The sequence below is a fragment of the Scyliorhinus canicula genome, chromosome 15 (genome assembly GCF_902713615.1).
Source record: "Scyliorhinus canicula chromosome 15, sScyCan1.1, whole genome shotgun sequence".
NCBI lineage: Eukaryota > Metazoa > Chordata > Chondrichthyes > Carcharhiniformes > Scyliorhinidae > Scyliorhinus > Scyliorhinus canicula.
The window spans coordinates 91,748,148-91,775,412 of NC_052160.1; the positions used below are offsets into that span (position 1 = coordinate 91,748,148).

At 45.2% G+C, this 27,265-nt stretch overlaps 1 protein-coding gene across 2 annotated transcripts in view; it reads left to right on the forward strand.

The window, feature by feature from the left end:
* The window catches only part of trim33 (tripartite motif containing 33), a 242,703-nt gene that overhangs the window by 87,254 nt on the left and 128,184 nt on the right, over positions 1-27,265 (forward strand). For both annotated transcript variants that reach the window (XM_038820775.1, XM_038820776.1), the window contains exons 3-4: positions 9,528-9,675; positions 15,656-15,788. In XM_038820775.1, coding sequence (XP_038676703.1) covers positions 9,528-9,675; positions 15,656-15,788 — 281 coding nt within the window. The remainder of the gene's footprint in view (positions 1-9,527; positions 9,676-15,655; positions 15,789-27,265) is intronic.

Consider the following 27,265-nt stretch of genomic DNA (forward strand, 5'->3'; position numbering starts at 1 on the left):
CGATGAATGGTTGCCACCTCAGGACGAACCCTAACAGTGACCCTCTCGAGGCAAACTTAATCTTCTCTAGGCCAAGAAAGCTTGCCATGTTAGTTAACCAGGTCTCCGATTTCGGGGGCTTTGAGTCCCTCCAAGCTAGCAGTATCCATCTCCGGGCTAACATACGATGAACGTCTGAGGATCGTGGGATTATATTCATTGGAGTTTAGGAGGTTGAGGGGAGATCTAATAGAAACGTACAAGATAATGAATGGCTTGGATAGGATGGACGTAGGGAAGTTGTTTCCATTAGCAGGGGAGACTAGGACGCGGGGGCACAGCCTTAGAATAAAAGGGAGTCACTTTAGAACAGAGATGAGGAGAAATTTCTTCAGCCAGAGAGTGGTAGGTCTGTGGAATTCATTGCCACAGAGGGCGGTGGAGGCCGGGACATTGAGTGTCTTTAAGACAGAAATTGATAAATTCTTGATTTCTCGAGGAATTAAGGGCTATGGGGAGAGAGCGGGTAAATGGAGTTGAAATCAACCATGATTGAATGGTGGAGTGGACTCGATGGGCCGAATGGCCTTACTTCCACTCCTATGTCTTATGGTCTTATGGCTGCCAAGGGAAGCAAAGGCCAGAGCATCTGCCTCTTTCTCCTCCTGGGTTCCCGGGTCTTCCGACACCCCAAAAATCGCCACTCATTGGCACCCTTGTTTTCAATACTCTGGACATGATGTCTGCACACCTCTGCCAGTATCCCCTAAATTTTGGACACGTCCAGAACATGTGAACATGGTTCGCTGGTCCTCCTGCACATTTTACACACCTGTCCTCCACCCCAAAGGATCTACTCATCCGGGCCACTGTCATGTGGGCCAGGTGGACCACCTTGAATTGGATCAAGCTGAGCCTGGCGCATGTTGCGGTCGCATTGACTCTGCTGAACGCGTCTGCCCATAAGCCATCCTCCATCTCATCACCAAGCTTCTCCTCCCACTTACGCTCTGCGCCTCTTCCGCCCCATAAGTTCTTTGTAGATGTCCGAGACGCTCCCCTCTCCCACCCATCCCCTAGGCACTACCCTATCCTGGATCCCCCTTAGTGGCAGGAGTGGAAAGGATGATACCTGTCTGCGCAGAAAGTCCTGCCTCTGTAAATATCTAAATTAGTTCCCCTTGCCAGCCCAAACGTCTCCTCCAGCGCCCTCAAGCTAGGGAAGCTCCCCTCTAAGAACGGGTCCCCCATCCTCTCAATTCCCGCCCTTCGCCATACTCGAAACCCCCCCATCCAAGCTCCCCAGGGCAAACCGGTGGTTGTCACATATTGGGGACCAGGCGGTGCTTCCACTGCTCCAACGTACCTCCTCAACTGACCCCAGATCCTCCAGGCCGACACCACCACAGAGCTGGTGGAGTACCTCGCCAGTGGGAATGGCAGAGGTGCTGTAATCAACACCCCCAAACTGGTGCCCCTACATCAGGGGTGGGCAAACTTTTTCGTGCAAGGGCCACATTCAGAAAGTCACAATTTTAAAGGGCCGCATAGTATATTAAGTAAAATAATTAATATTTAAAATAGCCAAAATAAAAGGTTTTTAAAGAAAAAAAAGCAATTAATTTTTATTAATTAATATTTTAAAGTAGAAACTTCACATGAAACACATGTTGTGCCGAGCAATGATCACCCTACTCAAGTCAACGTATCCACCCTATACCAATAACCCAATAGCCCCCCCCATTAACCTTAAAATAAAAAAAAATAAAAAAAATAAAAATTTCTTTAAAAAAAAATGTTTTTTTTTGACTTGATCTTGGTGGGCCGCATAAAGACCTTTGGCGGGCCGCATGCGGCCCGCGGGCCGTAGTTTGCCCACCCCTGCCCTACATGAACCTGCCTCCATCCGCTCCTAAACCGACCTTGCCCCCCCCACCCCCCCCCCCCACCCCCTGATTCCTCTTGAGCATCACCTTCTTCACTTGCGGGGACTTACCCGCCCACACACAGCCCAGGACGATTTTGTTAACCCTCTTTTTAAAAAAAAAAAGGTGCACGGGATGAAAATTGGGAGACATTGAAATACAAATAAAAATCTCGGTAGGACCGTCATTTTGACTGTCTGCACCCTCCCAGCCAGCGACAGTGGCAGCGCATCCCTTCTCCGAAACTCGCCCCTCATCTGCTCAACCAACCGGGACAAGTTCAACTTGTGTAACCGGTCTCAGTCACGAGCCACTTGTATCCCTAAGTACCTGAAACTGTCCCCCACTAACCTAAACTACAGTTCTCTCAGCCGACCCTCCTGACTCCTCGCCTGGACTACAAACATCTCACTCTTTGTCATATTCAGTTTATACGCTGAAAACCGGCCAAATTCCCCCAAAATCGCCATAATTTCACCTGCCCCTGGATCTGATATGTATATGAGCAGGCCGTCCGTGTACAGTGAGACCTTATGTCTCCCCCCCCACCCCCCAAAACCAGCCCCTTGAAGCCCTCTGAGAAATTGCCAACGGCTCTATAGATAACGCAAACAGCAGTGGGGAGAGGGGGCATCCTTATCTTGTGCCCCGATAGGGTCTAAAATAGTCCAAGGTCATCCTATTCGTCCTTACACTAACTTCCGGGGTCTGGTACAACAGCTTAACCCAGTCGATAAACCCCTACTGAACCCAAATCATCCCAGCACCTCCCATAAAGAGTCCCACTCCACCCGGCCGAACGCCTTCTCCGCATTCATTGCCACAACTACCTCAACCTTCCTACTCTCTGGGGACATCATAATCACATTGAGCAGCTGCCTTATATTGGCCTGCCCTTGACACACCCGGGTTGGTCCTCCATAATCACATCCGGCACACAATCTTCAATCCTGGAGGCCAAAACTTTGGCCAGCAACGTGGCGTCCACATTAAGCAGTGAGATTGGCTTATATGACCCGCATAGCTCCGGGTTCTTGTCCGGAGTTAACAAACAGTATTAACAAAATAGTAGCCTGTGTCATCGTCGGGGGCAGCACCCCTCTATCCCTTGCCTCATTGAAAACCTTGACCAGCAACGGCCCTAAAATCCCTGAAAATTTCTTACAGAATTCCACCGAATACCCGTCTGGCCCCGGGGCTTTACCCAACTGCAGTGCCTTCATGCCCTCAACTATTTCTCTGGCCCTAATCGGGGGCCCCCAGCCCATCTACCAGCTCCCTACCCACCCTTGAGAAGGGTAGTGCGCCCAAGAAGGGTCTCATCCCCTCGGGGCTCCGTGGGGGGTTCCGAGCAATAGAGCCTACTATAAAAGTCCCTAAATGCCCTGTTTAGCCCTGCCGAGTCCCCTACCAAATTCCCATCCCCATCAACCACCCTCTCTATTTCCCTGGCCGCCTCCCTCTTCCTAAGCTGCTGTGCCAGCATTCTGTTGGCCTTCTCCCCATGTTCGTAGAACGCACCCCTCACCTTCCTAAGCTGCACCACTGCCCTACCTGTGGACAGCACTCCGAACACTGCCTGCACCCTCTGACGTTCCCTTAAAAGCTCCACCCCCGAGGTCACCGCATAACTCCTAACTTATCTGTAGGATCTCCTTAGCCAGTTGGTCCGTCTCTTCCCTATCTATCCTGTCACTGTGAGCCCGCCCCCCCCCCCCCCCCCCCCCCAGAGTCCACCATCCCGCCAGCAAATCGCTGTTCAAAATGAAAAAGTCAAACCCCCCCCCCCCCATCCGTTCTATGAACCCTATCAGTACCCTCGCCGTTGCTGGCACCTTCCCCATTTTTGACACGACTGGTCAAGGCCGGGGTCGATGACTGACTGTATTAAAATCCCCTCCCATAACCAACTTGTGCGAGTCCAGATCGGGTATCTGCCCCAGCACCCTCTTTATGAATTCTACATCGTCCCAGTTTGGTGCGTACACGTTAACCAAGAACACCTTCCTCCTCCAGCTTACCGCTAACCATGACATAAAGCCCCCCCCCCCCCCCCCCCCGTGTCCGAGACTATACTGCCCACCTGAAATTGCACCCGCTTATTGATTTAAATCGCCACCCTTCTAGTATGTGTCCATCCCCGAATGAAAGACCTGACTGACCCAACCCTTCCTTAGCCTGACTTGATCCACCACTTTCAGGTGTGTCTCCTGCAGCATTACCACGTCCGCCTTCAGCGCCCTAAGATGCGCAAATACATGTGCCCTCTTAACCGGCCCATTCAACCCTCTGACATTCCAGGTGATCAGCCTAGTTGGGGGACACCGTGCCCCTTCCACCGAACAGCAATCCCCTTTCCTGGGCCCGTCTCCAAACCATGCGTCGCGTCTCCATCGGCTCGCCTCCTGGCAGCCCCACCCCCGACCTCCTTTCTGCCCTGAAACCTAAGTCCTTCCCTCATCAGCTGAGTAACTCTTCTCTTCCCCCCCCCGCAACACCGCTTTGCAACCTAACCCCTGCCATAAATTGAACATATACATACCCCCCATTGTGCTTCCATAGACTAGCTTACTCAGCTAGCCTGGTGGCCCTTGCCTCCGGAGGCAAGAAGTCTCCCACCTAGTGTTCCCTCACTCCCCTCCCCTGCCCATCTCCAGGCCGCGGCTTTCTTGCCATACTCTGTACACCCTGTCCACCTCCAACGGTCAGGGAAAAGCCCCCTCCCCCAGAAGCTTCTGAAACATACCCGCCACATACGCGGCAGCATCAACTCCCTCAGCCCCTTCTGGGAGACCGACAATTCTTAAGTTCTGCCGACGAGCTCTATTCTCCAGGTCTTCTACATTCTCCAGCAGCCTTTTTTGCTGATCCTTCAGCATCCCAACCTCCAGCTCAACCACCGTTTGGTGCTCCTCCTGGTCTGCCGGTGCTTTCTCCAGCTTCTGAATCGTCCGATCCTGGACATCCAACCGATCGATCAATTCCTTTATCGGGTCAAGGCAGTCCCGTTCTGTCCAGCAAAGCCCTCTTGGATGACCTGCATCAGCTCCTCCTTTAATGGTTGGGCCGTCGCAACAGGGGTCCGAACATCAGCCATTTTGTCTTCAGCCGCAACCTCCACCAAGCCCTTGCTTGTCGTCTTATTTCTTCCTTTTCGATCCCTTGGGGTTCTTCATTCCATACTCCAGTGTGTGGATCCAGTACAAAATTATCTGCGCCTTCAAAGCCAGTGCTCAAAACCGCAAAAAAGTCGGGGAAAAAAGTCCAAAAGTCCAGCCAGAGCGGGAGCCATCAAATGTGCGACTTACTCCCTAATAGCCGCCACCGGAAGTGAACCCAGAATATTGACCTGGGTCTTGCCACCACTTCCCCAGTGCTACTCTTCTGCAACGTTGCTGTTCTATGCTTGGTTCTATATTTGAATGTATTTGACAATATAGCCAACATAAATCTGGAAACGCTAGGCAAACGTTAAGTAAATAACAAATGTTTTTTATATTTTTATGATGCCCCAAATCTCTTCACAACCAGTGAATCATTTTGTGAAATTTACTCAGTTATATAGACAAATGCAGCAGCCAAATTGTACAAAGCAAGGGCCACAGTGGTTAGCACTGCACCGTACAGCGCCAGAGACCCAGGTTCAATTCTGGTTTTGGGTGACTGTGTGGACTTTGCTCTTTCTCGCCGTGTCTGCCTAGGTTTTCTCCCACAGTCCAAAGAAGTGCAGATTAGGTAGATTGACCATGTTAAATTACCCCTTGGTATCCAAAGATTAGGTGAGGTTACAGTGATAGGGTGGGAGTGTGGGCTTAGTTAGGGTGCTTTTTCAGAGGGTTGGTGAAGACTTGATGGGCCGAATGGCTGCCTCCTTGTAAGATCTCTTAATCTATCTTCTAATAAGAGTTCAGTTGATTGGAGGTGACCATAATACAACTTTTATTGCTAATTATTCACCTTAATAGAATTGCATAAGAACTGAATCAAAACTTAGATCAAATAATACATAAACTGCTCAGAACATAGCAAAAAGCATTAAACACAAAGCATAAGAAAAGTATAAAGAAATTGCGTTAAAACAAGGTAAATCGATAGACGGTTCAAGAATTCAGGAAAGCGTAAATTCAGAACGAACCCTCGACCACAAGGTATTTCTTTCAAGGGAATCCTCATCGATGGTCTAATCCCTCATTGGTTTCTAATTGTCAGCTGAGCGCTCCTGATTTGTTTAAATAGATGTCTGTTACTTAGAGGATGATTTATTAGTCAAACATTGGTCATTATTTAAGATAATGACCAATGTCCATCAAAGTTAATTCAGTGCCACCTTTCTTTAATTGCGCCACCTTTCGGGAATGGGAATCTCATGTCACAACTAGCCATCAACCTTGCTGAAGCTAATTATTTGATATTATTACTAATGCGCTGGAATACAATGGTCTATTCATTATATGAAACATTCGATGAGACAATGTCTGAATTCCTGCAGACATGTCCCTAAAGTTCAATAATTTATTAATTATCTGAAACAGTGACTATCCTTTCACAGTCATGGCCTTTTAAAATAATTCCATTCTCTAGCTATGCATTCAATCAGTACTTAAAGACATCAAATGAATCAAGAAGTCAATAACCTTTATCACTCCTGCACAGGAGGGACTCTGGTGACTCTGGTCCAAAATAACTGCAGAACAATGAGTGGTATAATGGATAAGTACTGAATTTATATACATAGGATAATTAATAAAATATTGGAAATGTCTTGTTAAGCACTAAATCTTGAAATGTGAATTCCGCAAATTCAAATCTCCTATAATTAAATAATGAAAATCAGGGCAAGCATAAAAGTATTGCTTCTATTATTACTAATGCGCTGGAATACAATGGTCTATTCATTATATGAATAGATAGGACGCTTGAGGACTCGTCTACTGAGGTAGTATGGGCCGAGGTTAGGAACAGTAGAGGAGAGGTCACCCTGTTGGGAGTTGTCTATAGACCTCCGAATAGTTCCAGAGATGTAGAGGAAAGGATTGCAAAGAAGATTCTCGACAGGAGTGAGAGTAACAGGGTAGTTGTTATGGGGGACTTGAACTTTCCAAATATTGACTGGAAATACTATAGTTCGAGTACTATAGATGGGTCAGTTTTTGTGCGGTGTGTGCAGGAGGGTTTTCTGACACAGTATGTAGACAGGCCAACAAGGGGTGAGGCCACATTGGATTTGGTACTAGGTAATGAACCCGGCCAGGTGTTAGATTTAGATGTAGGTGAGCACTTTGGTGATAGTGATCACAACTCGGTTATGTTTACTTTAGCAATGGGCAGGGATAGGTATATACCGCAAGGCAAGAATTATAGCTGGGGGAAAGGCAATTATGATGCTATTCGGCAAGATTTAGGATGTATAGGATGGGGAAGGAAACTGCAGGGGATGGGTACAATCGAAATGTGGAGCTTTTTCAAGGAACAGCTACTGCGTGTCCTTGATAAGTATGTACCTGTCAGGCAGGGAGGAAGTTGTAAAGCAAGGGAACTGTGGTTTACTAAGGAAGTTGAAGCACTTGTCAAGAGGAAGAAGAAGGCTTATGTTAGGATGAGACATGAAGGCTCAGTTAGGGCACTTGAGAGTTACAAGTTAGCCAGGAAGGACCTAAAGGGAGAGTTAAGAAGAGCGAGGAGAGGACACGAAAAGTCGTTGGCAGATAGGATCAAGGAAAACCCTAAGGCTTTCTATAGGTATATCAGGAACAAAAGAATGACTCAAATAAGATTAGGGCCAATCAAGGATAGTAGTGGAAAGTTGTGTGTGGAATCAGAGGAGATAGGGGAAGCGTTAAATGGATATTTTTCGTCAGTGTTTACACTGGAGAAAGACGATGTTGTCGAGGAGAACACTCGGGTTCAGTCGACCAGGCTAGATGGAATTGAGGTTCAAAAGGAGGAGGTGTTAGCAATTTTGGAAAATGTCAAAATAGATAAGTCCCCTGGGCCAGATGGGATTTTTCCTAGGATTCTCTGGGAAGCCAGGGAGGAGATTGCAGAGCCTTTGTCCTTGATCTTTATGTCATCTTTGTCGACAGGAATAGTGCCGGAAGACTGGAGGATAGCAAATGTTGTCCCCTTGTTCAAGAAGGGGAGTAGAGACAACCCTGGTAATTATAGACCTGTGAGCCTTCCTTCGGTTGTGGGTAAAATGTTGGAAAAGGTTATAAGAGATAGGGTTTATAATCATCTTGAAAAGAACAAGTTGATTAGCGATAGTCAACACGGTTTTGTGAAGGGTAGGTCATGCCTCACAAACCTTATTGAGTTTTTTGAGAAGGTGACCAAACAGGTGGATCAGGGTAAAGCTGTTGATGTGGTGTATATGGATTTCAGTAAGGCGTTTGATAAGGTTCCCCATGGTAGGCTATTGCAGAAAAATAAGGAAGTATGGAATTGAAGGTGATTTAGCGGTTTGGATCAGTAATTGGCTAGCTGAAAGAAGACAGAGGGTGGTGGTTGATGGCAAATGTTCATCCTGGAGTTCAGTTACTAGTGGTGTACCGCAAGGATCTGTTTTGGGGCCACTGCTGTTTGTCATTTTTATAAATGACCTGGAAGAGGGTGTAGAAGGATGGGTTAGTAAATTTGCAGATGACACGAAGGTCGGTGGAGTTGTGGATAGTGCTGAAGGATGTTGTAGGATACAGAGGGACATAGATAAGCTGCAGAGCTGGGCTGAGAGGTGGCAGATGGAGTTTAATGCGGAAAAGTGTGAGGCGGTTCACTTTGGAAGGAGTAACAGGAATGCAGAGTACTGGGCTAATGGCAAGATTCTTGGTAGTGTAGATGAACAGAGAGATCTCGGCATCCAGGTACATAAATCCCTGAAAGTTGCCACCCAGGTTAATAGGGCTGTTAAGAAGGCATATGGTGTACTAGCCTTTATAAGCAGGGGGATTGAGTTTCGGAACCACAAGGTCATGCTGCAGCTGTACATAACTCTGGTGCGGCCGCACCTGGAGTACTGCGTGCAGTTCTGGTCACCACATTATAGGAAGGATGTGGAAGCTTTGGAAAGGGTTCAGAGGAGATTTACTAGGATGTTGCCTGGTATGGAGGGAAGGTCTTATGAGGAAAGGCTCAAGGAATTGAGGTTGTTTTCGTTAGAGAGGAGAAGGCTGAGAGGTGACTTAATAGAGACATATAAGATAGTCAGAGGGTTAGATAGGGTGGACAGTGAGAGTCTTTTTCCTCGGATGGTGATGACCAACACGAGGGGACATAGCTTTAAATTGAGGGGTGATAGATATAGGACAGATGTCAGAGGCTGTTTCTTTACTCAGAGAGTAGTAGGGGTGTGGAACGCCCTGCCTGCAACAGTAGTAGACTCGCCAACTTTAAGGGCATTTAAGTGGTCGCTGGATAGACATATGGATGAAAATGGAATAGTGTAGGTCAGATAGGCTTCAGATGGTTTCACAGGTCGGCGCAACATCGAGGGCCGAAGGGCCCGTAATGCGCTGTAGTGTTCTATGTTCTAGTTTTACCATTAATTTTGTAGTAGCACATTAAACGTTTTATCTTGCAAATGATTTTGGGGGAAAGTTATAATTCGTGATTTTTTTGGCCCCACAGGTATGCACAAGCTGTGAAGATAATGCAGAAGCCAGTGGATTTTGTGTGGAATGTCTTGAATGGCTCTGTAAGACATGTGTAGAAGCCCACCAGAGAGTGAAATTCACAAAGGATCATACAATAAGAAGAAAGGAAGATGTTTCGCCAGGTTGGAAATTAATTTGCCAAATGCAGTTCTAATATTGCAGATTTGATCTGAATTTTCAAACCCAGGAGGTCTGTTAGGAATCTGGATAGCACATATAGAATTTACAGTGCAGAAGGAGGCCATTCGGCCCATCAAATCTGCACAGTCCCTTGGAAAGAGAATAAATACTGTGAAATCATTATTACAGATTACAATGATTGTGTGCATTTTGCGTCCGCATTTGGAGGATAGAAGCATAAATATGAACGTGCTAAAACATTGGAATGAATCATGCATTAAGTAGCAGACCAGTTGATCATTGTTACCTTTTACAAACTGAATTTTAGTCATGGTGTTATCTCCAAGACACCATTGATTTTTAGAAATTTGACCTCCCAGTTATTAACTGAAACAACTATGCCACAAGATCCTATGTTTTATATAACTTTTACTGTGCAAAGCAAGTACTACTAACCACTGTTAAAACTATTTAAAATTTTAATTGTTATGGGATGTGGGTGTTGTTGGACAATCCGTAATTGGCCTTGCGAAAACAGTCACTTGAACCACTGGAATTAAACCCGGGTCCCTGGTGCTGTGAGGCAACAGTGCTAATCGCTGTGCCGCCATGTTGCCCAAATATTATTAAAATTTTTAAAAACCTCTCTACTAAGGGGAAATATTTCTTCCTTTCTCTGTCCTTCATAATTTTGTGCACCTAAATCAGGTCGCGTTCTCTCTTTTCCAACCCCCACCCCCTCTTCTAAGGAGAACAACCTCCGCCTACCTGCCTCTCTTCAAAGATGAAACACTCCAGCCCAGGCAATATCCTGGTGAATGTCCTCTGCACTGTTTCTAGTGCAATCACACCCTTGTCGAGGCTTCAGTACTATTGCTGGAATGTTGTTAGGGACCGTAGTCTTTGCAGTATTGAATTGGCTGAAGACTGGCCTCTGTGATGCTGGGAACCTCTGGATCATCCATTCAGCACTACTGGTTAAAGATGGTTACAGTTGCTTCAGCCTTCTGTTTTTCAATGATGTGCTGGGCTCTCCTAGCATTGAGGATGAGGAGATTTGTGGAGCTGCATTCTCTGGTTAGTTGTTTAATTGTCCACCACCATTCACATATGGATGCCCTTTGATTTGATGCATTGGTTGTGGCAATGCTTAGCTCTGTACTGTCATAGACATAGAACAGCACAGAACAGGCCCTTCGGCCCTCGATGTTGTGCCGAGCAATGATCACCCTACTCAAGTCAACGTATCCACCCTATACCAGTAACCCAACCCCCCCCCCCCCCACTCTTAATGATGGACATTGAAGTCTCCCAGTCAGAGTGCAGTCTGTCTTTGGCATCCTGAGAGTTTCCTCCAATTGGTGCTCAACATTAAGGTGTGCTGATTCATCAGCTAAGGCTGGGGTTAATCGGTAGTTATCAGCAAGAGGTTTCCTTGTCAATGTTTGACTTGATGCAACGGGAATTCATGGGGTCCAGAGTCCCATGTTGTGGACTCCCAGTGCAACTCCCTTTTGGCTGTATGACACTGTTGGTACCGCTGGTGGGTCTGTGCTGCCAGTTGGGCCAAACATACCCAGGGCTGGCGATGGTGGTATCTGCGGCACTGCAAATTATCATTTGGTGACTATAACTGTCAGGCTGTTGCCTGTCTTGTCTATGGCTCTCCTAATTTTGCCATAAGCATGCAGATCCTAGTAAGGAGGACTTTGCAGGGTACAAGGCTAGGTTTGCCATTGTCATTTCCATTGCCTAGATTGATGCTGGGTGGCCACTCCAGTTTCATTTTTAGACTTAATAAAAATTGGATACAACTAAATGGATTGCTTAGCCATTTCAGAGGGCTGTTAAGAATCAGCAACACTGATGCGGGTCTGGAGTCACATGTAGGTCAAACTAGGTAAGAACAGATTTCTTCCCCGAAAGGACATTAATGAACCAGATGGTAGCATGGTGGTTAGCATAAATGCTTCACAGCTCCAGTGTCCCAGGTTCGATTCCCGGCTGGGTCACTGTGCGGAGTCTGCACGTCCTCCCCGTGTGTGCGTGGGTTTCCTCCAGGTGCTCCGGTTTCCTCCCACAGTCCAAAGATGTGCGGGTTAGGTGGATTGGCCATGCTAAATTGCCTGTAGTGTCCTAAAAGTAAGGTTAAGGGGGGGTTGTTGGGGGTATAGGGTGGGTACGTGGGTTTGAGTAGGGTGATCATGGCTCGGCACAACATCGAGGGCCGAAGGGCCTGTTCTGTGCTGTACTGTTCTATGTTCTATGGGTTTTTAATAACCATCAACAATGGTTTCGTTGTCACCAATACTGCTTTTTAGATCTATCAAATTTAAATTCTACCAGCTACCAGACCATTAGCCTGGGCCTTTGGATTGCTACCGTTATGCTCCTGCCTCCCCTCCCAAGAAATGTTTATTCTCCAAGTTCAAAAATCACAACGGGTTACTCCCTGATCCATATTTATTTCCACCCATGGGTTCTGCCATCCTTTCCTGGATCTTGAAGGTTCGCTCACTTCTTTTGAAGCCAATCCAAAGTTTGCCACAGCTCTTACTCAGCAATTTACTTTTGATTAGCCTCCTTGTTCCTGTTATTCTCAGAGGTACCAGATATCTTGAGCTCATAGAATCAGAGAATCCCTACAGTGCAGAAGGAGGCCATTTGGCCCATTGTGTCTGCACCAACCCCCAAAACACCCAAACCGTGGCCCAATCCCCCATCTTGTAACCACGTGTAGGGGCAATTTAGCATATCTAATCCACCTAACCTGCACATCTTTGGGTACTTCCAGCATTTGACCAGGTGACCCGTCAACTCTCACCATATGATTGCAAAACCCCCAGCTGAAGCATTGCCTTCAATGCCTTCTTAACGGTCTACAGCTCCAAACTATTCCAGCTCCATAAGAACTGCCTGTGTCTGTCCGAAAACATGCAAACTCGAGCAAAAAAAACTTGCTGTAATATATCCCCATGGCAACCTGGCACCCCTGAAGGGTCCCAAATAGAGATTTCAACTCATTAAGTTAATCTTCCAAAGCATGTCCTTTGATCTGGAAAATATATGCATACTTTAAGACTTCCCTTGTTTGCTCGTTGTTTTCGATTGTTGGTTGATCTGGGGAAATTTCATGAATAATTTATAACTAATGGGGCCGACTGCAATCTTTCCAGACTTACTGACTCCATTCTGAAGCTAAGAGAAGACCACCTATTGTTTATTGTTTTCGCACCTGTAGCTCTTAACACCTTTAAGTAAACTTGGACCAGCCTCTGAATGGTAATTATCTTGGGTGTGTTTACCAGTTTCTAAAAACAAGTGCTTCCTTTATTTTATTTTTAAAAACTTTGATCCCCAAATTAAAGTTATATTCCTAAAATGCAAATGCTTGAATCATGAAATTGTCAATGGTCTGAAGCATCCAGTTGTAGGCACTTGTCAAAGTGATTGATCAAGATTTAAAAAATCAAAACAAGTGAGTAGGAATGTGACAAGAATTTGGGTAGCTTCAGGGATGTCTTGTGCTTCTGCCGTCCTGAAATACTAAGAGGGAGAAGTAGAACTGATCAGCGTGCTTAGATATCGAATTTGTCAGGACTTGAAGTTTGCCAATATATTCAAAAGGGAGTAAGAACCGGACAGTGGAAAATGTGTTAACCTAACCTCAATAATGGCTAAGCTTTTTTTGAAGGTGCAATGTGATAAAACTGCTGCAGTTTGAATGGAATTTATTAGGACAACCAGCCTATATTTATAAAAGTCGATTCGTGCCCGACAAATTAGCTAAGGAAAAGTAGTTGATAGGTGAGTAGATTTTCCAACCGTGCTCAAGAAGATGCATTAGTTGTGCTGGGTACACTTGTCTAGAATTGAACCCGAGTCCCTGGAGGTGTGAGGGAGAAGTGCTAGCTGCTGTGCCGCCATGCTTCCCCCTCAGTTCAACTGAGCTGAACTGACTTCTGGATTGTTGTGTCCTGGATACTGTTTAAAAGGAAACTGTTAGTGAGCTGTAATTTTTCTTTTACAATTTGTAATAGCTTGAGAGTTAATTTATGAAAACGATCCTTCAGGGTATAATAAGATTTGTCTTGTTGAGCTTATTTGCTAAAAGTAACCACTTTATCAGTGTTATAAAATTAATTTTTTCAAAAAGTGTATTAACATGGCTGCCTCACAGTGCCAAGAACCTGGGTGCGATCCCAGCCCCGGCCATTGTCCGTGTGGAGTTTGCACATTCTCCCAGTGTCCGCGTGGGTCTAACCCCCACACCAAAAGATGTGCAGGATAGGTGGATTGGCCATGCTAAATTGTCCCATACTTATGCCTTTTCTAGTATGTTTTTTCTTGCTCATAGCTCAAATATTTCCTGTAAAACAGATCATGTCTCCTGAATTACCTTGCATGGTTAAATTAGTTAAACTAAGTTCCAATGTTCCAACTTTCTGATTTGCATTCTATTCCCTTGCATTCATTGTTAGCTGGGAGACCATTTGACCCATTGAGTCTGCACTCACCCTCCGAAAGGGCACCCCCAGACCCACTCCCCAGAGCCTTACCTAATCTGCACATCTTTGGACACTAAGGGCAATTTAGCATGACCAATCCATCTAACCTGCACTCCGGGAGGAAACTGGAGCACCTGGAGGAAACCCACGCATACACTAGGAGTTTGTGCACGCTGCACAATAATCACCAAAAGCTGGAATTGAACCCGGATCCCTGGTGCTTTGAGGCAGCAGTTCTAGCCACTATCACCGTGCCATCCATCCTGTACAACTACATCTTTCCTATGATCAAGACTTTGCTTTTATTGCTATTTAGTCATGGTTGTGTAACCCAGCAACCATAACCCTGAAACTCCTCGTGCTAACTGGCTAACATTAGCCTGCAAGTTCCCTCTTGTGCATTGCCTACCTATCAGAAGGGAAACAGATAAACAATCTTGATGACTGCAGCTTATGTACTCTTTGAAAGACATCGCTCCCTTCTCCACCCTTGATGTCTATTACAGAAATTGGTTTAAATTTTTTAGATTAGACATTTCAATGATTTTGATCCTTAAAAAGATGCACACCACTTGATTAGTTGTAGTCCAAAGGGTTACAGGGGCTCTGAAATGGGTGAGAGCACCACATTTAATGGCACAAATATATTTTCTCTTCAGTGATGATGCTGGTAAAATCTCCTCTTAAAATTACAGGGTACTCTGGCAGCATGGTGGCACAGTGGTTAGCACTGCTGCCTCACAGTGCCAAGAACCTGGGTGCGATCCCAGCCCCGGCCATTGTCTGTGTGGAGTTTGCACATTCTCCCCGTGTCTGCGTGGGTCTAACCCCCACACCAAAAGATGTGCAGGGTAGGTGGATTGGCCATGCTAAATTGTCCCATAATTGAATTTTAAAAAAAAATCATTACAGGGCTCTGGCCTACGTACAACATAAAACATATAAAAATGTGAATTGGAACTTTTGTATTGGCTCAGTAAAATTGTTTCCTATACTCTTTAATATGAGTTTTTAAGTACTAGACTTGTAATGAGGTAGCAAGTTGTTGAATGTTGAGATGAACTGATCATTGCTGAAGGTGTTGACTTTCCCCAAACCTTCATTGTTTTGCTGTCAAAGGACGTAATGGTAATAGTCATAGTTGGGGCGAAGGGAAAGGGTGCAAAAAAAACTTGAAACACTGAACTAATGGAAACCAGGCAGTTTATACAGCCTGCAGCCTGTGTTATCTGCACATGAACATGTGATATCTGGTGCTTTGGAACTAAGACTCACTAATTGCTGATGTAACTGAAATTATCTTTGCTTTCTGTGCTGATGGCTATTTTTTGTTCAGTGGAGCAGATGAAAGTTGCATGCAACTAAACACACATGAACAAATTCAATGGTTTGCATGATGAGCTTCACTAATTTTAAGGATCTGCACTCACTTTGAAAGCTGTCTCAATTTTAAATTGAATCTCTTAAATTATAGAGGCAGTGGGAGCACCCAGCCAGCGGCCTGTCTTTTGTCCTGTCCATAAACAAGAACATTTGAAGCTTTTCTGTGAGACGTGTGATAAACTGACATGTCGGGACTGCCAGTTATTGGAACACAAGGAACACAGGTAGGCTCAATTCTATAGCTCAAAATATGCTTGCAGCAAGAGTTCTTCTTGTTTGGATTGATTACATAGGGTGGCATTGCCTCGGGTATGCAGCAGAGAAAGAGACCATTCAGCCAACCAGTCTCTACAGGTGTTTACTTTGCACTCCAGGCTTCTACCATCATGCCACCTGTTCCCTTCTCTATTATATGTTTCCCTTAAGTCCATCATTCTATACCTTCAGTTCAACCACTTCCACATTCTCGCTACTCCTTGGGAAAAGAGATTCTTCTGAGTTTAATTGAATTTATTGATGACTAATTTTATCGATCATACCTCAGGTGAGGGGTAAGGTTGATAAGATGCGCCTTCATTAATAACCTCAGCCAGTATGGGAATTGAACCTGCGCTGCTGGTCTCGCTCTGCATCATGAACCAGCTGTCTAGCCAACTGATCTAAACCAGCTCCAAGACCCATAATAGGTCACGCCTCAGTCTTTTTAAAAAGGGGGCCCATATTGTCAGTCGTTTCATGAAATGTATACCCATTTCTGGTATCATCCTTATAAATGCAAGAGGGATGGAAGGAAGATTTTTTTTAAACAAACATTTTATTAAGGCATTTATGGTTTTCTAACAACAAACGATACACATACAAATGTAAACCTAATTCAGTATGTAACACTCCCACCCCCCCCAACCAACAACCATACCTAACCAACATCCCTCCAACCCCTCTTGTTGTTCCCATCCAAACTAAATTAACCTAAACTAACTCCCCCCTACCCACTTCATTTCATAACCCCCATTTTCGGGGGCTCTGAGTCTTTCCACACTAATAAGATCCATCTCTGGGCTACCAAAGAGACGGGCCAAAACGTCAGCCTCTCTTACCTCCTGGACTCCCGGGTCTTCCGACACTTTTAAACCGTGGACATGACATTGGCTAATCCCTGCCAGAATCCCCTTGGCTTCAGACATGCCCAAAACATGTGGACATGATTTGTGGGCCCTCGTGCACACCTCACACTCCTGTCCTCTATCCCCAAAAACCCGCTCATCCGGGCCACCATCATGTATGCCCGGTGAACCACCTTGAATTGTACCAGGCTGAGCATGGCACATGATGAGGACATGTTGACTCTTCTCGGAGCATCCTCCCACAGACCCACCTCGTGCTCCTTACCCAGCTCATCTTCCCACTTGCCCTTCACCTCCCCTATCTGGGTTCCCTCCCACTCTATAAGCTCTTTATGAATTTCTGATACCTTCCCCTTGTGGGCAGCACGGTAGCACAAGTGGATACAACTGCGGCTTCACACGCCAGCGTCCCAGGTTCGATATCCCGCTGGGTCACTGTCTGTGCTGAGTCTGCACGTTCTCCACGTGTCTGCGTGGGTTTTCTCTGGGTGCTCCGGTTTCCTCCCACAGTCCAAAGACGTGCAAGTTAGGTGGATTGGCCATGATAAATTGCCCTTAGTGACCAAAAAGGTTAGGAGGGGTTATTGGGTTACAGGGATAGGGTGGAAGTGATAGCTTAAGTGGGTCGGTGCTGAATCGATGGGTCGAATGGCCTCCTTCTGTACTGTATGTTCTATGTTCTTAACTCCTCCCACCCCCGGTTTTGAAACTACCTTATCCTGTATGCCCTGTGGCGGTAGAAACGGAAAGGTTGAAGCCTGTCTTCGTACAAAGTCCCTCACCTGCAGATAGAGAAACCCATTCCCACCCGGCAATTGAAACTCCTCCTCCAAATCATCCAAACAAGGAAAGCTCCCATCAATAAACAGATCCTCCAGCCTCTCAATACCTGCTCTCTACGACCTCCGAAACCCCCACCCAAACTCCCCGGGAGACCGGTGATTACCACAAATTAGAGCCCACACCGACGCTCTGTCCATTCCCGTATGCTTCTGCCACTGCCCCAAACCCTCAGAGCTGCTTGTGAAGTACCTAGCCGACGAGAACTGCAGAGGTGCCGTTACAAGTGCCCCTAAGCTTGTGCCCCTGCATGATGCCACCTCCACCTGCTCCCATACCGAACCCCCCTCCACTACCCACTTCCTGATCATGGCTATATTTGCCACCCAGTAATAGTTCCTAAAGTTCGTAAGGCCACCACTCCTCCTTTCCTCCAATCCTCCTCTTTCTCCCCCCCCCCCCCCCCCCCCCCAACCCCCCGAGGCTCTGCTCCAACAGCACTTTCCTTACTTGCTGGGATTTACCCGCGCACACTATTGCAGAGATCACCGCATTAACCCGCTTAAAAAAGGCCTTTGGTATAAACGTAGGGAGACACTGGAAAACAAAAATCTCAGGGAGACACTGGAAAACAAACAAAAATCTCGGGAGAACCGTCATCTTTACGGTCTGTACCCTCCCTGCCAGTGACAGAGGAAGCATACCCCACCTCCGGAAGTCCTCCTTCATTTGCTCAACTAACCGGGCCAGATTTAATTATGCAACTGCTCCCATCCCCATATCACCTGAATTCCCAAGTATTGAAAACTCCCTCCCACCAACGGCAACTCCCCCAGCCTCACGTCTCGCCCCTTTGCCTGGATGGAAGATTTTGTTTTAATCCAACGAGTGTTAATGACCTGGAAATTGTTGCCTGGGTGATAGAAGCAGAGACAAATCAATGATTTCTAAAGGAAATTTGATGGGAGTGACATAAATTTGCATCTGATTAAATTGCTCGACAAAGAGCTGGCAAGGTCTCTGTAATCAAATAGTTGCTTCCTGTGCAGCTATGACTGCTTTTCTTAAATGTTCGGATATGAACTCAAAAGGGCAGAAGCTGTTTATTGCTGCATTAGTCTGCCATGGAATTCGTTTTGTTTAATCATTTTACTGAGCCACCTTAATGAATCTTTGAAGGAGCTTAGAATTCTTGGGGAATATAGCATCCCCTCCCTGCCGGGAGCATAGTGCTGAGACTGGAGGAGAAAAAAAAAGTACTATATTTTTGATTCAGACATCGACCAATCATTTGTATTAGACTCCTGTTTGTTGCTTTTAGTAAATTGAGTATTCTTTTCTGTGGGCTTTTTCTAAAGGTTGTTTATTTTCCCACATAATCTTTATTCGTGGAGCAGTACGGTAGCATAGTGGTTGGCACAGTTGCTTCACAGCTCCAAGGTCCCAGGTTCGATTCCCGGCTTGGGTCACTGTCTGTGTGGAGTCTGCATGTTCTCCCCTTGTCTGCGTGGGTTTCCTCTGGGTGCTCCAGTTTCCTCCCACAGTCCAAAGATGTGCGGGTTAGGTAGATTGCCCTTTTGTGTCCAAAAACGTTAGACTGAGTTACGGGGCAAAGGGGGATAGGGTGGAGATGTGGGGCTTAAGTAGGGTGCTCTTTCCAAGGGCCGGTGCAGACTCTAGGGGCTGAATGGCCTCCTTTTGCACTGAGTTCTATAAAACAAAAGTAGGCTTACATTAACAGTGCAATGAAGTTACTGTGAAAATCCCTAGTTGCCACACTTCGGCGCCTGTTTGGGTTCACTCAGTGAGAATTCAGAATGTCCAATTCACCTAGCTAGCACGTCTTTCGGGACGTGTGGGAGGAAACCAGAGCACCCGGAGGAAACTCGCGCAGACACAGGGAGAACATGTAGACTCTCAAAGAGTGACCAGCCGGGAATTGAATCTGGATCCTGGGTGTTGTGAATTAGCAGTGCTAACCACTGAGATACTGTGCTGCCCATGGGTTTAGAGCCGCCGAGCTTCTCTATTATCATAGATGGTGTGAGGTGATGAGTAGCTACTTCAGGAATCTTGTCACTGCTAGTAAGTCCAATTTGAGCTTGCGTTGTACCCGTGTGGCAGAAATGTTTGAAATAATATAGCCTAAAGCAACCAGTGCTTTATATTCTGCTCTGTCAAATTGCAAAGTACTAGAGAAACCAACAGTTTCATAAATTTAATTCCTGGCTGCAAAGATCGTGAAGGTCTGAACAAACCCCTGATTAGAAGGGCATGTTATCGACATGTGCAGCCGGCCGAGGTTCTCAAACATCTAACGACAGCAACAATTGGAATGGCAGTTTCATATTTGACTTTGATGCATTTTAGATGCTTCTGACCAGTAAATTTGCATCTCCTGCGCGGTGAACTCAGCATATGTCCTGCCAGACATTTCCCTTTACATAATGTAAAAGAAATGCGTGGTGAGCAAAATTGAGTAAATATCAAAAATAATGAAGGAAAGAATTAATATTTAAAATTCACGTGGCAGGGTATTTGTATAAATACAGAATACTTACAAGATGAAAATTAGAGGGAAGTAGCTGCAGGCATTGAACGTTGGTGGAAATAGGTACAACCCACAGTCCAAAGATGTGCGGGTTAGGTGGATTGGCCATGCTAAATTGCCCATAGTGTAAGGTTAATGGGGGGATTGTTGGGTTATGGGTATACGGGTACGTGGGTTTAAGTAGGGTGATCATTGCTCGGCACAACATCGAGGGCCGAAGGGCCTGTTCTGTGCTGTTCTATGTCTATTAACTATCTCCGAGGATTTGAACTGCAATCTAATTTCAAAAAATAGAAGTTAAAATTAAAAAAGCATGGTGGAGTTATGCAGTGTTGTATTTGTGTTTATCCTGAGTTTAGCATGAGCAAGCGAAGGTGATAAGGTATCAATTGAAAATGAAATGCTATCTTACCATATCCCTTTAATTGTTAATTTCTAAATAAACAACACTGCAAGACATGGAATTATCATTTAATGGATAACTTTAAAACATTTTCAGTTAATTTGCTCTTATAATTTAATTGTCGTTTCATGCTAGCGCCAGGTACGGTTTTACCTAAGCTTTATATTGGACTGGTACTCTGTTTGCTTACAAGAGTGCTTTTATATGTCCTTTGTTGAATTAGTATTTTGTAATGTTGCTTTCTTACTGGGACCTAATCTTGTTGCTTAGCAGTACAGTTAGATAAGCTTTCTGACTTTATAATGTTTTAAATGTAACTTAGTGTGCCCAATCATTTTTTCCAATCAAGGGGCATTTAGCGTGGTCAATCCACCTACCCTGCGCATCTTTTTTTGGGTTGTGGAGGCAAAACCCACACAAAACACGGGGAGAAACTCGACACGAACAGTGACCCAGAGCTGGATCGAATCTGGGATCTTGGCACTGTGAGGCAGCAGTGCCGCCGTACTGCCCTCTGACTTTATAACATGATTATATTCCTTATTTTATAACTCCATAGATAAGGAAGTAATTGAATTGGGAATGAATTGTAGTTTGTTGATGGAAACATTTTAAAAATAAATTTAAGTGTATCCATTTTCTTTTCCCAATTAAGGGACACTTTGAGTGTGGCCAATTCACCTACCTGCACATCTTTTAGGCTCTGGGGGTGAGACCCACGCAGACATGGAGAGAATGTGCAAACTCCCCCGGATAGTGAGCGGGTCCTCGGCGCCGTGAGGCAACGGTGCTAACCACTGTGCCACCATGCCCTCCGGTGTAATCTTTACAATCTAATAAAATGGGTAATTTTTGGACAACCAAGAGAATTTGAGAGCATAGATTCCATCTATTTAAGTGTGATTGGTACGGGAAATTGAGCTTTTCCAATTACATGAAGTGTTTAATAACACAAGGTCAAGATACAGATGAACCAGACGCATTGCAAGTACTGAATTCTATTCCATAATCTTAATAACTTTAAATGGCCCATTCTAAATTGGTAGGGAACTTAATCAACTTGATTGTAAAGTTACTGTCGCTTAGCACAAAGCGTCCAGCTTTTCAGGACTCTGGTGGTTATGTGCCAAGTTCTGAGCACTTTGTGCCACCTGCAGGGTATGTATAGAATATTGTGCTTCAGTCTATGTTGTGATAGTTTCCATTCGGCACAACAGAATTATTTTGGACAAAACCTGTACTACAGGTTGAGCATCCACTATCTCGAAACCGAGAATCCCAAAATTCGCACAGCCAACATGATGTCTTGATTGGGAAATCACACAAGGCTCCTGGGTGGTGATTGGTTCCCAACGCGTGGCGCTCATGTGTGGTACCAACGTGCGCCACCCATTCGCGTTATATTCCGAAATCCGAAACACACTGGCTCCAAGATTTTGGGATACTGTAAGCTTTGAAGAAGCTTCAATTGGCAAAGGATGGAATGGAGTCACATTTTGTAAAATATAAATTTATACTTTGTGAACTAACCGAGATTCTTTACAATAAGTGCCAATCGGGTAATTTTGTGACTTAGTACAGATTTTTTGGCTCGTTTACCACAAAGAAAAATAGCAATTGTTTAAGCTTTTTTATGAATCTCCTTCCTGACATATGACACAAACTTACACATACTACATCACACATGCTGTTGGGGCCTTGAGTATATTCACATGATCCAGCTGAAGGTAGCTAGATTTTAAAAGATTTAAAATGCTGTGCTTAAAATGTCAGTCGCATGATATTCGGATAACAAGTTTTCAATGTGTATCTGCCATTCATTGCTAAAAAGTGGAGGAATTTATTGTGCATTCCTGGTGCTTGTGCCTCAGACATAATATATATTCATCATAGATTATCAGAGAATTTAGAGTACAGAAGGAGGGCCATTCGGCCATCGAGTCTGCACCGGCTCTTGGAAAGGGCTCCCTACCCAAGGTCCACCCTATTCCCATAACCCAGTACCCCCACCCAACACTAAGGGCAATTTTGGTCACTCAGGGGCAATTTATCATGGCCAATCCACCTAATTTGCAACATCTTTGGACTGTGGGAGGAAACCGGAGCACCCGGAGGAAACCCACGCGCACACGAGGAGGATGTGCATACTCCGCACAGACAGTGACCCAAGCCGGAATCAAACCTGGGACCTGGAGCTGTGAAGCGATTGTGCTATCCACAATGCTACTGTGCTGCCCCTAGGATATTCATCTAGGATATATATTTAATCAAGATTGTTCTTGAACTTCTGTAACTGGTGGCTGTTTTAACTTTGGCTGAGGTACACGGTGAAATAATTTTTTTAGCTCCAGACTTCTTTCTGTCTTGGTGGAACAAGATATCCACACAGACTGAGATGATTCTATCACAAGTCATTGGAACCAAATATAAGCTCGTGCAAGACTGAATGTTGACAAGCAGTCTAACAACATCAATGAAAATCCGTGTTTTAAATAAACTACTATACAGAAGATATACATTAAAGATCAGCATGTTTTCTCTAGTGTTCACCATTCTAAAGTATTTTGGCATGCTGAGGTTTCATTACATCCTAAGATCTCACTAAGAGATTGTGAGAAAAAAGCTGCTTCTGATCAATGAAAATTATAGCTAAAGTTGAATTGAATGTAAATTGGACAGTGCTTAATCTAGAAATAAAGAAGAAACATTGGAAACACAGCAGGTCTGACCTTAAGTACTTCCAGGCATTTCTGTTCTAATTTCGGGTTTTTAGTTTCCAGTGTTTTGTTTTGATGCTATTGACTACCCATGGTGGAATCCACCTGTTTGCTTTGTAACGTACTGATATCACCTGACTGCTTGGCATAAATATTTTGGGATGTGCTCTGTATTTCAGTTGCTATTTGGTTTGCTGCTGTATTCATTGCCTGTGAAAACTGATACATTAAAATGAAAAATTGTTCAGCCTTCTAGAATCACACAAAATGTAATTTCTGTTGTATTCATTCTGTGTTAAGGAGAACTATCAGCAAAGAGATACTTAAAGTAAGGCATGTGTTCTGATTGTGTTCCGTTTCATTAATCTCTTATTGTGCTGAGAACTTTAATTATACTGTTGTCTGTCAATTGTAAGACATTTTGACCAGTTTATTATTAAAACCTTTTGACCCAGGTGCCCTGTTTGCGAGATGAACAAACACACAGGTCCCTGATTCAACCTAAACATATTTACAAACACAATAAACAGATTATCCCTATATTATCTGCCCAAGATTCTAATGCCAATTAACTTTATGAGGCTGGGGGTCCAATCCTCTGGTCTCCATCATTCAGGGCCCCCAGTCTGCAAAGGTTGTTTATTGTACACCTCTTCTGTCCGTCTCTGGTTTGCCATTGAGTTTTCTCCGTGTCGAGTCTTCGCTGAAGAGGGTCTCAGTGTCCCTTCTTCTCCCCTGCTTTGCGCCCTTCCAGCAGTTTCTCTGACCCTCAACCAATGAGGGCACTGGAAGGGTTTGCAATGCCCAATTGAATTGCTGATTCCAACTCTGCAGGACACCAGGAAACTCTCTTCTCTCTTGCTTTTCTTCACACACCACCCCCCCCCCCCCAAAAAAATTAGGGCTGTTTAGCACAGGGCTAAAGAGCTGGGCTTTTAAGGCAGGCCAATGTACCAGCCTACCCAAACAGGCATGGAATGTTGCGCCTAGGGGTTTTCACAGTAACTTCATTTGAAGCTACTTGTGACAATAGCGATTTCATGTCTTTTCAAACAGGTGTCCATCCTCCAGGTGCATTGTCCGCACTTAACTTTATCCCATATAAGGTAATGGTGGGAATTGAGGTCCAGAAAGCCAGGCTGCATCTGGGCAATCCATAACGATCGATCTATCTGAATACGGCGACTATCTCCGAACTCCTGCTTACGGACAAGCCTGGACTTTCCCTGGCCGTGTATTCGAATTGGCTGTTTGAATTTCCATCAGGCGGTCTGTGGTTCTGACTGTGGTTTAATTTAAAGTGTCCAATTCTCTATCGGGCCTAAGATTCAGGCGTTGCCCATTTTACCACAGTCCATTCTCTTTATCCAGTGAGCGTCAACGAACCGGATCACATCTCTCACTAAGGTTTTGGTCGGGCATGTATCCTAACTCTTAGACAAACAGTCTAATCCCCAACCCAGCATCTGTACATTCTATAGACATCACAAATACTAAATTAGACTGCTTATATACAAAACAAAATACAGACAAATACAAAAAGAAAAACCTTTAAAGGTGATAGTCCTTAATATATCCCTTGGTCGTGGCACTGGATCATGGTTTCTACGTGCAGATGCTGCATTAATTCCTCCTTCCAGAGGACGAGCTTTATTGTGAGGATTGGTTAAATAGACAGCCACTTATGTGAGACCAGGAGGCGGTCTCATGGGTGTTTTTGTTTTAATTTTCCCCAGTTTGTTGCATTACTTTGGCAGGGGCTTTGTGCTATGGCCAATTGTAGCCAAATTTGCTGTAACTTCTCTGGCAGAAGTGTTATGCCGGTGTCATATCTTTCGAAGTACCCTCCCAGAGTCTGCCTGAGTGCCTCATTGGTGTTCTTAACAACTTTCTCTTTCCTGTGTATATTCACTAATTCAATCAACATATCCTTGCGGATATGTGGGGCCTGATGCAGAACGTGGTGTTAGTTGAAGCGCACATTGACACCCCAAATTGATATGTGTTTTAGCACGATTGTGGCACAATATTTTCCCCTTCGGGTACACAAATTTCCAGTTTCCAATTTTATGGTTGAATTTAAATCAGTACTGTCCTGATCTGCACAGACATGCTCATTGGCTACACAGTTGCTTCCACAGCTCCAGGAGTCCAGGTTCGCCTTCCCAGCCTGGATCACTGTACGGAGTCTGCACGTTCCTCCCATGTCTGCAGGGCTTTCTTCCAGGTCTCCGGTTTCCTCCAACAGGTCCAAAGTTGTGCAGGTTAGTTGGATTGGCCATGATAATTGCCCTTGTGTTAGGTGGCGATACTGGTTATGGGGATAGGTAGAGGAATGGTCTTGTGTGGGGTGCTCCTTCCAGACCCGTGCAGACCCGATGGGTTGGGTGACCTCCTTCTGCACTGTAAATCCTGTGAAATAAACTGTATATGGACTCACGACTGGCTCTCTCTTCTGTGCTCGTGCTCCATTTGTCTAGACTGGTGCCTAGGAGCCTCTCTCCTTTCTCAGCCACGTATGACAAGGTTCCATCAGCCTATCCACATTCCCACTTGTATGATCCCTATATTTAGGCTTCAAAGACTCTCAACCCGACTTTACTATCCAGGATTAAGGAGATTCCTAGCACCATCCCCAGTGCAGTCCCCGGATTTCCTCTATAGCTGTTGTTAAACCAGACCCTGGTCAGCTTTCGCAATTGGCAATTAGTGATATTGGGATGCCTTTTTCTCGACAGTTGCATTTGTTCGTTGCTGATCCAGGACAGGACCGTAGCCCTGCCTACCTGGTTGTGGTTTTTCCTCAGCTGCTTGACCATCTACTGTCTATAGATACTACATTGGGTTCAGTTCTGCTGTGTGGTATTATCCTTCACCCTCCCCTTGATAATCTGATTAATAGTTTGGGTGTGCCCTTCTAGCACAGCAACCATAAGGCCTTGTTCCCAGCCAAATCTTCCTCGGCATCCTGCTGAGTTTTCACATTTAAACTTCCATGGTCTGTTTAACTTTTCAGGTTAAAACTGAGTTTGTTGTCCAGATCAGCCGAATCGAAGGTGTTCCGTGGACACACCTGCACTGTATGCAGATGCTCAGTCGTTCAGGATTTCCCCCCTCCTGCGCCCCTTGGGCTTGGGTCTACCCTGGCCCTCGTCTATTACCCTCCTTCTGCAATGTAGCCGACAGGTCAAGTGGAGGTATAGTCTCCTGAATGGAGGACACCAGTCTGGGCTAGATCCACTGCTGCAGGTACCAATTCCTAGTGGATGTTGTCAGACACTACCTTCCCCCGTGCGTTTTGGTGCCAACCCGTTTTGGAGCCCTGGGGTAGTTTAATGACAAGCGGAGAGGGATGCACCAACAGTGGGCCTCAGTCCATTCCTGATTTCATACAATATATACATTCCTTTTCCGTCATCTTCCCGGGGCACCCCTGTCCTAACTCCAGCGCCTGCACACCACCCATATGGTTTTATTGGAGTGCACTCATGGTATACCATCCTCACATTCCATAAGGGTGAACCACATGTATCCAGGGTAAGTTTATTCAATCCTCCTATTGCTAGTCCTTTCTTTTGTGGGTCTGTGTTCTTGTGTCCATTCCGAGGCGAAGAATCCAAGGTATCATATAACATACCATATACTCATGAGAGAGTTCAGGGTAGTACCTAGTTGTTATTCCTTAATATCTGATTCCTTCTTGCCATTATCCTTCCCACCAGATGGCATATAGGACTTGAGAACAGATGTAGGCAATGCAGCCCTTTGAGCCTGCTCCGTCAGTCAATCAGATCATGCTTGATGTCATCCTGGTCACAAATCCACCATCCCACTTGTTGCCCATATCCTTTTAACATGTTTTTTTCAAGTCAGAAATGCGAGCTCCTTCCTTACTAATCTCCTCATGATAGCAATTAATTCCCATTTTAGGTTATACCATTGATTTTGTTGCTTTATCCCTGAATCTGAGGTGGCCAGGCATCTGTTTAATTTGGTTGCCTTCCTAGAATGACAAGATGTGGTTTTGCCAGCAGGCAGAGTCTTGCATGCGGAAGTCATGTAAAAGAGAAGAATCGGTTTTAAATAAACTGAAAACACAGTAATGAAAGTCTTGGGAAAACCCTGT